Here is a 12,271-nt window from a genome sequence, read left to right as displayed (position 1 = left end):
GTACGAATTACTACCTGCTTGCCTACAAAACTCAGCGGAAGGTAGCACCAGTTAGCTGGCACTATACAGCCCCCAAACACTTTGAGGACAACTGGGTAAGAGAAACAGCTGCTCATCTAAGGAATCCCAGAAGTATCAATCTCATTGTCCAACTCTTATTCCATGTCTTTGAGACATCTAATGAGACTAAAAGCTTTTATATCATCAATAAATACACACTCAGAGCTACAACCCAGTTACAAAACAATGCTTTTGTTCTTACCCTAGGACAAATTTCTTTATGCGTATCAACAGAACAAATCCCAGCTCCAGTCTACAGCACAAAATAAAACAGGTCTCAGGTAACAATATGCTGGGATGCACACAGTCAGTGACTATCTCAGCAACTCAGCAGCAGAACTCCTGAGAGTGCTCTAGCAGCTACAACTCTAGCAAACATGCTGGTTTTTCGGACCTTAAAAAAAAAAGGAAATTTAAAGAAGCTCTCACCTGTGCTGGTCAGCCATAACCATCGGCATTAGCGTATAAACAGCAGTTTCATTATCTGTGAAGAAATTAAATTACTCCATTATCGCAAAAAAATATTTTCTGTAAAATAAATTCATCTAGCAACACTTATTTACCTTTTGCAGTGTCCGTTGTTCAACAGATCATTCTTTTTACACAGGTTATATACAAGTTATCTAAAGTTTCATTATAAAGAAAAAGCCACCGTACTTAGACAAAAGATGTAATTAACAGGATTGCAATACATGAAATTTCAATGCGGCTTTTTTCTTTTATAAAGTAGTAATCACAGAATTTTCAATGGAGCATCAATTTCTTTAACCTGACAATTCTGTTCATTAAGTCAAAGTATTTAAGAAATGTGCATTGACCAAAAAAAAAAATATTTTAAAAAGAAGGAAATTTCCTGTGTTCCAAGGTGACTTCCATAGTCCTGATGCCTATGATTTTGTAAAAGTGATTTCTTTAAACTAAACTACTCCATAACTATTCATTTTTGCCTCTAAACTTGAATACCTGAATGCAATAAATTTCAATTTCTAATCAGTTCATATTCCATGTTTGAAGGCAAAGAAAAAAGGCCAGAACACAAAAATCCAAGTCAATGGTGGGAACAGACTGACATTCAGCTATACAGTCTCTGCCAGTACCACTGCTGCACACACCAGCACACTGTATGGGTATGATGTGCCTCTTCGGTCACTTACAGACTTTCTGGAGTAATATATTATTTTTAAAGGATGAATTTGACAAAACTTAAAAGGCTTTAATATATAATAATTATTAAGAATACTCATTGTACATTATAATTAATGATGTATAATTATTATATTTTCTAGCTTGACGCAAACTATCCATTGTTGGGAGTACAATCTCCACAGACTTTTCATGTAGATGCCGGCTTACGACAGGAGGGACTACACTTTCTGAGAACCCAGGTATATAGTTCCAGGATATGGAAATATGGGATTGTTCTCGTAACACTTATTTTGAACTTTTTCGTCATCATCTTAATTGATCCAAATACCAAAGTTAAAAAGCAATCAGAACAGGAAGAATTAAACCAGACCCAAACAAGTATAGCTTCTCATACCTTTTACATACCATGCTTCTATACGTTCACTACTTCCACTAGGTAAGTGAGCTGACATTTACAAAATATTAAACAACAAATTCTTCAGAGTTATCAAGTGAAGTCAGAGAAGCCCTTATCATGCTGCACCTATACTATTCATTATTATTCTACACTGCTCCAAGATTAGTGCTGCTACCCACTACTTGAAGCAGTCTGTCTGTAGCTAACAAAAGAAAGAAGCAATGCTAATCTATTATTACTTTTGAATACTGAAAAGAGGTAAGTCATATTCAAATCACATTAATTCTGTTATTTATAAAAAATAAAAAATCAATGTTGCTTACAGTGAATGTATGGTGGAAGAGACACAAGCCTCTCAAAACACCAAATGACATTTCAAAGCTGCAGAGAGTACTTCTAACTATCACCAACTTCAAGAGTTTGAACTGTCTACAGATTGTTCCTTACAGCAGAGCTCTATGGGCATCAGATAACTCCATCCCCAACACCCAGCCCTAGAATTTGACTGCGGGGGGAGTGGGCGGCAGGTGGGAGGGAACACACACAGAGGCAGAGTCCTTGAAATAAAATTAAATAGATGTTAAATAAAGATATCAATTGTGGAAAAGATTTGATCACTTTTTAAAAATGTATCCATGATTAGCTCCCAGTATATACAAATGAAAAAAAATTTCTCGCTTGAGCTCTGTTCCACAGATCTCTTGGCAGGAAGATAAAGCTCTCCAACTGAAACAAAAAACAGAACTTGAGAATGCCAACTAAATCTGAGCATGACATCCTTACGTATTCTCACATGCCCTATTAAAGAGAAGAGACAAAAAAAAAAAGCTTTAAACATACTGGCACACTTAACTGAAATGCTTAATACTGATCCTAATTAAATTTAACTATATTGCAAGTATAGCCATCTAGAAAGACAATAGTTAAATATGAGTGTAGCTGGGCCATAAAAGGTGTTTATGGTATAGTTACAAAACATGAAGGCCTCTGCTATTCTGTTAACAGAATCTACACTGTGGAGCATATGCAGATTTTCCCAGAGTTTTTCTGGGAAATAATTAAAAGGGTGTGGGACTAAGGAGCTTTTGTGCCTATTTTTGGTAAATATTATCCCTATTCATAAACAAACTCCTATTGACTTAAAGTGAAAGTACATGACAGCAGGGAGAGAAAAAGCATTATATGCCTCACACACTTACAGAACTTATTTGTTATCTAACTTGCTTGCATTTCAAGTCATGAATATCTAAAGACAAAAAAAGCACCCAGAATGTAGACTCAGAGCCAAGAAAGGGCCTAAAACCTACGGCTTTGGGCTGCAAGACCTAGTTTTCAGGCACTGAGCCTTAACAGTAGAATCCAGAAATTTATGTCAAACTCTTAAGTGCCTAGAAAATGCAGGCTGAAGGATACTTCAGAAGAGCAATAAAAAACCCAATACTATTTCCTATTGGCAAGGTCAGCTCACGGTATTCACTGGCACTGGACTCAGGTGTTAATGCTTGCTTTAAAAAAAAATCACTTAAAATTCATCATCTAGAATCCTGCCCTGACAAGATACTTATTAGTTTATTTCATAAGAGATATTGGCTTGAATTTGGCAGAGATCACAATCTTAAAGAAGTGTCAGCACCATCCATATAATACCCTAATGGCTACAGCACATGGAAAGGAAGTTAAATACCTGGATTTAGTGCCTTCTTCAGCATAAGGAAGTTCAAACACAAATCTCTAGTTCCTAAGAGAGTATTATGAGTCTTAGTTTAAGGACAGAGAGGTAAATTATATATCTTTCAAATTAAAGCTATTCAAATGTACGTGGGGAAAAAAAAAAAAATCATAATTCAAGAGGCCAGACACAGCACACAAGAAGCCACCAAACTGCATGCCATACTATACCGGTGGTGGCATTTTCTAAGCTGATCCTGTCAGTACATGTTTAGAGCAAAACACTACAACCCAAACCTGCTTCTCAAGAAGAGTTTGGGCAGGCCTACATCAACCTAGGGAACACCAAGGTCAAGAAAGAATATCTGTAATGAGCTAAGATGTACCCAAAGTTAGATGGCCATTGAATGGAGGTTTTCTTGGAATGTAATTTGAGACTTCAGTGCCTGAAGTCCATTTATCTCCTTATTTCAGTCCAGCTGTGATTTGTTTCATGTAATTCTTAGAGAATACATAGGATTGACATTCCTCCTGCACTACAGGGCAAGAGAAGTACTTGTTCCAGAGGTCACAGGGCTTACACTTGCACTACCACAGACATAATTACCTCTGAAGTGTAGGATAATAATGCTCAAGATAGAGAAAACAGCTGAACTCAAATTCAGAATGACATTGCCAACACTAATACTGGAGTAAATTTAAAGCAGCTCCAACCAGCATAGGTTGTGCTAAACATTATTCATATTACCATCATCAATTAGTTAAACCAGTGCTACTACATTATTTCTGTAAGTTTGAGCTTACATTACCAGCATTACATCAGTTTTCACCGCTGCCATTCAAGAGCTTACAAGAAGCAGCATCTGAATCTTGTCTGTCTTTTTGTGACATTTATGAGCAACTGCACTGGCAGACACTGACACTGTTGACAGGTGACAATAAGGAAAGGCTGTAGCAGCTCAGCGTAGGGGAAAGTCCATGTGCAGCAGCCAGGAAGTCCGAACAGGGAACACAGAGAAAGCAGAGTATTACTCCCATTCCTCCACCACCAGAGATGAAAGCTGGCAGACATACAGCCAAAAACTCATCCCTAAAAATAAACCCTGAAGAAAGTACAGCAACAGCACATGAGTCACAAGAACAGAAACTTTTGCATATCCAAAAGCTTTTGCAGGGGTATTCTTCTCAAAAGCTGGACCTGCCTGGAACACTAAACTACTTGCCATAAGAGCCTGAAACTGTAAGTTCAAGTCCATCCCCATATCGGGTGGCTAAGACCCATGAGAAGTAGTGTAGAGCAAAAAAATTAGGCTGTGACCGGTGACAGTGACTTACAATGCCTTTTCGAACAAAATTCAGCACTATAACAAAAAAAAATAAATCAACAAAGATTTGCCATCACTTGTGTGCCACCGACGAAACACCTAACGAAGGATTTAAAACGGAATAAGAAGAGGGTCCAGCACCCCACACCACCCGCTCGCCCGGGCCCAGGGGCGGCAACAGCGAACAGGGGCAACCCGCGCCCTGTGACAGACACCGCCGTCCTCCGGCGGCGAGACACCGGGGAAAGAAAGAGGACGGGGCAGTCGCTGCTGTTGTTGTGATCACGACTACAACTAAAAAAGCCGCTCGGAAGCGGAGGGAGGGAACTGGTTTCCACTCTCCCGAGTCGCCTCGCCGGGCGGGGCTTACGCAAAGGCCCCCGGCTCAGCTCAACCCCACCGGGCCGGGGAGGCCGCCGCGGCCCTGGAGCAGACCGCCGCCCTGCCGCCCCTCTCTCACCGTCCGGCAGCTCCACGGTGCGGGCGCGGCGCAGGGACCTCGTCAGCCGGTTGAGCTGCTCCATGGCTCTCTCCATCCTCGGGGCGCCCAGCCTGGAGCCGCCGACCCCCGCCGCTGACACCTCCCGCTGCTGCTCCTGCTGCCGCCGCTGCCGCCTCTCCCCTCAGCCCATCGCGGCCGTTGCGGTACCAAGCCACCCCAGGCCGCCGCCGGCCCGTGACCCTCTACACATGCTCAGAGGCCGGAGGGCTGCGCGCATGCGCGGGGGGCGGAACCCGGGGGAGGGGAGTCGCAAGCTGCCCGGAGGCCGCGCTGGTAGCGGGGAGGCGGCGCTCGCCCGGTTTACTTTTTTTCCTAGGGGACAAAAGAAGAGGGGTGGGGGGGATAACTTTTCAATACCTGTGGAATACGGATATTTAAGCATCTGCTTGTTACAGTTTTGGAAAAAAAATTGCTGCTTTTTGAAATCACCTCTTCTGACTGACCGTGCCAGTGTGGCCTAGGGCCCTGCGTTTCCCCAGAGCTGCAGGAGGTAATGGAGCCTGGCAAACGTGCCCGAGCAGGATGGGGCACCTCTGCTGCAATCCTTGCCCTGAAATTGCAGCCAGGCTGCAGCGTTGATCAGAGAAGCCCTAGGCTGGGAGAAAATGGGTTCTTGCCAGCCAAACTCTCAGCTTTAAACCTGAGGGGTTACTGAAAACAAAGAAGGAAGCATGTAGCAAGGATGAAAAGTGTGAGTGAAAAAATGCAGGAAAAGAAAGATTTAGGAGCTGTAACCTAAAAAATACAAGCAGCATTTAATAATAACAATAATACATAGAGTAAGACATGTGACGCAAAGAACAAATGTTCACAAATTATTTGTCATCTTTTTTTGTTTCAGTTGTCAGTCCCAACTGCAACAAAGCAGATGAAGCACTTGAATCCAAGGAGAATTTATTACACTCTGAGCCTAGGCTAAGTAAAGATCAGTTAGGTGCTCTCAAATCAGCTGCACCTCATGAACTCCCTTCTAGGACTTGCCAAGACCTCGCTGAAATGGCCTCCTGGAGGATGGGTGGGGTTCGAAAAGAGCAGGCATAGTACCTGCCGGTATAGGGGAGGAAAACGTGGGGATTTATCAGCAAGTCCGTGTAACTTAAATTTCAGCAAAAGTGCCAGAACAAAAACTGTAGCTACCTCAAAGTCGACAAGGAAACAACTGTCAGAGTGAGCCTGTCAATTCAGTTCTTCTTCTGGTGGGATAATACATGTTGTCGAGTGTGAAGAAGCATTCCATGTCAGGTATTTTGGCCTTAATGATGCTTCAGGCGTTACTTAATATAATCTTGGCACACCAGGGAAGTATGGGTTGCATGAAAATGCTGTAAGGTGAGAACATAAAAATGGTGGGGTAATTATACCCCAATAACTTGTTATTAATGATCTACTCCCAAATGCAAGGAGGTGTGTGGGAATCCGCAGGGGTCTGTCATGATCTGATTTGGTGTAATGGTGTCATTGTTTTGTTCTGTACAATGTTTCAGTGAGATAATGCCGTAACATGTTCCAATGCCTCTGATCTGGAAGGATAAATTGGAGAAAAGAGTTCTAAGAATTGGAAAAGGTTCAGAAAGGACAAGGACAATCAAGAGATGTGAATTGGCTTCCATGCAAATGAGAACTGAGTTGGAACTCTGCTATATGGAAAAGAAACACTGGAGAGGACATAGTAGAAGTGGAAAAATGATGAGTGGCATGGAGGGAGGAGACGGGGATCTATTGTTCGCTGTTTCTCTGTAGTCAGGCAAGGGGACACTGAATGAAGTTGGTAACAATTAGTTTCAGAAACAAACAAAAAGACATAGTACAACTGCAGTTCTTGCCAGATGATGTGATGATTGCTGAAAACTGACATAGTAACATTGGAGAAGTTAATGGAATGAAGATGCACAGCAGACAACTAAATACATAAAAGTCGTATCTGCCTCAGGAAGCCCCTAACTGTCCTGAGATTGTTTGGAACTTAGATTTAATTTTGATACTAGAAAAATATTTCCTGATAGCCATAGCGGTAGTAGAATAGGTTGTCTGAGGAGACATATGATTAGATAATTTGCGAGAGGACCATATGAGAGGAGTGATGTAGATCCATTAATCTTGCTTTGGGATGAAGAGATGACCACCTTGGAGTCCCTTCCTAAAATTATGTGGAAAATGCTAGATATTTATTACTTATATCACAGTACCACTGATGTATTTTGAACAAGAATCCCCAATCCCAAAAATAAGCAATTTACATAATACAGAAAATCCAAAATGTGAGGAGAACAATTAGTTTTAAGTGAAAATACAGAACTGTTGAGGAGGAATAAAATTATACCGTGAGTTTTAATGTTGTAGCAAGGGGTGATGGAATGCTGTGAAAATGCCAAAAAAACTATTCCATTTTTCAAAAATAAATGTTCTAAATACCCACAGCATTGTAAAAAAAGAACTCTGTAAGTTAATGTGATGTGCAGATTTTCTATTTTGAAAATTATAATAAGCTTAACAACAAATGGAGCTTTATCATTAATGTATAAATGAGATAACAGGTAACAAGGCATATACTTACTGGAAGGCAATTTTAATAACTATCAGTTTGTTAGATGTGTGTTTCCACTAGTTAGCATTACATCGAATGTTGTAGTAGACTAGAAAAGATCATGTGAACCACAATATCTAGTTCCACGTGCCAAATTTAAATACCTAACTGCTTAAGGTTTACTTTTTTGATCCATCAAAGAAGAGGGAAAAAAAAAATCAGTGTCTTGCGTCAATAAGATCCTGTCTCAAACTAATACCTACTAGACATATGGTAGCTAGACTGCAGTCTACTCTAGAAATTATCAGATGGCTTCCAGTCCTTTTATCAGATTTATTTTTCACAGTGTTTTTTAAAAGGTAATTGAGATGTTGATTATGCAGGCAAGACTTGTGAATTTAACACACACCGATGATGAATGAAAGGAGTTTGTGCTTCCTAGGGATCAGTCTTAGTTTACAGATAGCAGATAAAAACAGGATAGTTGTTTAAATTCTAAGACAGTCTTTAGCAAGAGAAAAAAAAGAACAGAAATCAAATGGAGGGTCGGATTTAGGAAAACAGGTTGCTAACCTGCCTACAGATCTTAAAAAATGCCAACATATTATAACACTGCCTGATCCTCAGAAAGCTCCTAGGTACCAGCATGGCAGCCTGAACTCCCCTGGTAGATGATAGCAACTGAGGTATTCCATCTAAAATTCAGTCGATTAAAATATTTGGAGAATGTTAAGAGGGCATACACAGTGAAAGACCTTCAGCACTGGAATTCGTTGTCTCCATTGATCTCATAGTCTGAATATCAACTTTCAAGAATGTTGCAAAACCCATCTGTTTTCTCAAGTCTTTGTTATATTGGTGATTGAAGAGTATTTTTTAGTTTTAATTATGAATGACAGTATTAAAAGCTGTTGGGTTTATAGCTCTTTAATATGTAAAAGGAATTAAGAGCAGAAAAAAATTCGAAATTTTGAATATTATGGGCACATGTCTGGTCAGCCTGGCTCAGAAAAAAAGGTTTCACTACTTCTGCAAAGTTACGAAGAGAAGCGAGAGTGGTCAATGATGTGGAATGGCTTGCCTATGAGACAAAGCAAACAAAACTAGAAATCTTTCATGTGAAAAGGGTGGACTTGAGCAGATATGATAAAGATTCTTAAAATCTTATTAGTGTGTTGAGAAGGTGATTAGAAAATGAAGTTAACAGGCAACCACCTTAAAACAAATGTGTTGCAGAGGCCAGGGTGCAAAATGCATTCCAACGAAAATTAAATAGTTCATAGAGTACTGGGTCATCAGCAGATTTTAAGTATGATGAGTGTAGGTGCAATCTGACTCAGTCGCTGAACTACAGACTTCCACAACCGGATGTGGAAGCCAGTTACAGGATCACACTGTGCACACCTTGTTCCATAAACTCTGTAAGTATGCAGGATATGTAAGAGGATGTATTCATCACCCGTCATGGTTAGACACAAGAAGCCAGACTGGCCTTATGTGGTATGACAGTTCTTACCTGGAACAGCATGTACTCTGGTCTGGCATTTTTAAATCCATGTGGATGCCTTTGCTGATCTCTGCAGAAGACCAAATGGGCCTATCTGTAGCTGTGTTGCCAGAACAATACTTTCTTCTTCCCTTGTTCGGTTACCTGGATCTTGCCACACTTTCCTCCTTCCTTTCCAGACCTGCATGATATTGTTGTCAGGACAATATGCACCTGCAGCAATTGTGCAGGACACTTCTACTCTAAGTGTGGAGACTTGGGTGTAAGATGAAAAATGGATCCTATATGCACGTTCTAGAGCACAAAAATTAAACAGTTTTTTAAATATTATGTGAAAAATACATGGTTTATTTTGCTGCAGGTACATGATGGAATAGAGGAGCTCTTTCAACAAGAATGATGGCCCAGCCTGAATTTATCATGTTTCTTCTGACCAAGGAGAGAGACAGATAATGGAACAAGCAATAAGTTATAAATGAGGTGTCATCACATTATTCATGGTTTTGAAATCCATCCTATGTCACAGTCTACCTCTACCAAAACATTCTGTAGTCGGTATTAAGAAAGAAAAAGGACCAACTACAGAATGTCTCCATGCTTAAGTGTTCTTTAGAAAAATCAGTATGTGAGTTCTGTTTAAAATAAACAGTATAATGCAATTCTCCCCTCCTCGGTCAACTTCTGTAGACGAGTCAGCAACAGTTCACATTCAGCTTCGCCAAAGGCTGCTGATACTGCTAATAGAAACAAACAGTATTAGTATGCTATTAAACAGTGACAGTCTGTGAGCATATCCAGAGCTTTTTCCTTTTATTCCAAGTTTCGAAGAACTAAGATTGTTTAGGGGCTAAGATTAGAGCTTACTCCAATGTCTAAATGGCCTTACTAGGGTAGAGGATGGATTAAATGACCTCTTGAGGTCCCTTTCCTTTTGTGTGTGTATGATTCTGGATACATCTAATAGTAGACCACAACATGTGTCAACAACTGTTGTTTGTCTTTGCTCATCATAGCAATCAAAGAGGAGAAAAGCAAGGAAACTTGAGAATGTATGTACTTTCTAAATACATGTCTTTTGAGACCCTGTGTGAGTACAATGATATTTCAAGGGTACACCACTGCCACAGGACGTGGCTTTTAGTGGCATCTTTTAAGAGCATCAAAATAAAGGGCTGAAACAAAACAAAAGCATTGAGGGTATGCAATCAATTGCAAAATGTTATAAATTCTTATGTATTTAGCTTCCAGTTCAGTGCTAAATGCAAAATATATTCAGGGATGCATGTTGAAAAGTTAAAGGATTGTTACAGCAGTGATATAAAATCCTTAGTAATTTTTGCTTTAAAATAGAGAATGTTTTACAAACACTGGATGCACTGTGATCTGCAGTCAGCAGGGCAGAAATGCTACTAGAGAGCAGGTAAACAGTGAAGAGAGAACAACATAAGCTCTTACTTCAGCCACAGTTGCTTGAGTTTATTGTGTTTTTAAGATTTTTCTTAGTTCTTGGGACACAGAATGAATAGAATCAATGGTTATTACCTTCCACGTTGTCACAAACTACTCAGGAAAGAAGGGAAGGAGGGTACCCACTACCTGACTCCCTAGCAATAAGCTACACAGTCTCCCAACCCTAAATATAAGATCTTCCTTGACCTAAATACAGGGTCTTCCACTACCTATTTCATGAGGTCCGCTGTCCAGCCAAACAGCTTGGGCTTCATCAGAGTAAGAAAAACAAGACCCTTTTCCCTGACTTATCAGGGAAGATCATCAGCCAAGCCCCTTGACTAATTTTGCTCCTGCATTTTTTGACCCTATTTCAGGTTTTCTTGCACAAACTCATTCTGCTTGCCAAGATGTTCCCAAACAGACAGGACAGATTGATGGTCATCTGCAGCTTCGAAGCCTTATTCTTTCCACTGTAGCAGGAAGAAGTCTACAAGGAAAAACATTGTCTGAAGTCTAACAGCTCCTTCAGTTGATGAAAAATTCAAGGAAGGAGAATCCAGTGGAGGACCAAAAGCAAACGAGGTAGTGGTAACATGATTTCAGTGGTCAGTGTCAGTGGTCACAAATTTCAGTATCACTTTCAGAGGCTGACTTAAACTCCAGATCCACCCAGATGGTTTGAGGGCTGCATAAATGGCTAAGGGTCTTCCTTTTTAGTAGACTACTTTATAGTAGACTTCATGATCCAAAAAAACCTCAGCTCAACCCTGTGAGATGTTAGTATGTCCTGGGAAATGCCTACTTGAACAGTGTGCTTTTCCAGTGGTATTGCTACTGTCCATACCTATACTGACTGCCATGGAGAATTAGGCACCTCCAGGTGGTAATTAATTCCATCAAGTTTAGAAATTGGTATTACACAGGAATGAAACACCTTCTGAGCTGTCTGCAAGACACCTGTTGTAAGACTAGGTCTCAAACTGAAAACTTTTAAGTGGCTAAAATTAGCTGAAAGTAGTCTAATTATCCAAAATTAATTACACCATGACAGGTATCATCAATAATACTCCCAAATTTTTTTAACTTCCTTGGTGTCAAGGAAAAAAATGTCATCCCAAAGAAAGACCAAGATTCCCAACTTACCACTTGCAGCTTTTAAGTCATTTGCTTATTGAATACAGTCAGCAGAGTTCTCTTCCATTATATCTATCCATTGCACTCGCATATTTAAAGATGTCATGTTCAACTGCCTAAGAGCAGTTGGTCAAATTTGTCTTTTGCAGTGAATGAAATCAAATCAATTACCAGTCCTGCGAGAGAAACAGTGTCCCTGGATTTTGCGGGAAGTTCATTGCCATGAGCATTCTCAGGGGAGACCAGAGAGAGACTGTGTTTCTTTTCAAAGAGATAATGCCATCAAAACAATTAAAACTGTGGAGCTTGTGGCATTTATTTTGCTATGAGCAAAGTCTTCTCCAGAGGTAAAAATTATTTTATTTTCAGGATTTGGAGGAATGCAAATTGTTGTCAGAAAGGGAATGTAGTACTAAGTAAAAATAAAAACCTTCAGCTCTTTCACTCTGTTTTTCCTCTGTACATTCTTCACACAGACATATAAAATTATAAGAACTTTAAGCTAGTTAGCCTACAGCATAGAAGAAAGAGAGAAATTGATAATGATAATTTCTGG

The 12,271-nt window shown here is 40.1% G+C and overlaps 1 protein-coding gene across 3 annotated transcripts in view; it reads right to left on the bottom strand.

Moving 5' to 3' along the window:
• Nucleotides 1–5,148, bottom strand: part of HACE1 (HECT domain and ankyrin repeat containing E3 ubiquitin protein ligase 1) — a 53,140-nt gene extending 47,992 nt beyond the window's left edge. For all 3 annotated transcript variants that reach the window (XM_059827754.1, XM_059827761.1, XM_059827769.1), the window contains exons 1-2: nt 5,057–5,148; nt 490–544 (exon numbers count right to left, since the gene is read on the bottom strand). In XM_059827754.1, coding sequence (XP_059683737.1) covers nt 490–544; nt 5,057–5,132 — 131 coding nt within the window. In that variant the 5' untranslated portion in view covers nt 5,133–5,148. The remainder of the gene's footprint in view (nt 1–489; nt 545–5,056) is intronic.
• Nucleotides 5,149–12,271: the final 7,123 nt, after the last annotated feature.

Source organism: Gavia stellata, chromosome 2, assembly GCF_030936135.1.
Source record: "Gavia stellata isolate bGavSte3 chromosome 2, bGavSte3.hap2, whole genome shotgun sequence".
Classification (NCBI taxonomy): Eukaryota; Metazoa; Chordata; class Aves; order Gaviiformes; family Gaviidae; genus Gavia; species Gavia stellata.
The sequence above is the reverse complement of the archived record's forward strand: the minus strand, read 5'-3'. Positions and strand labels throughout refer to the sequence as shown.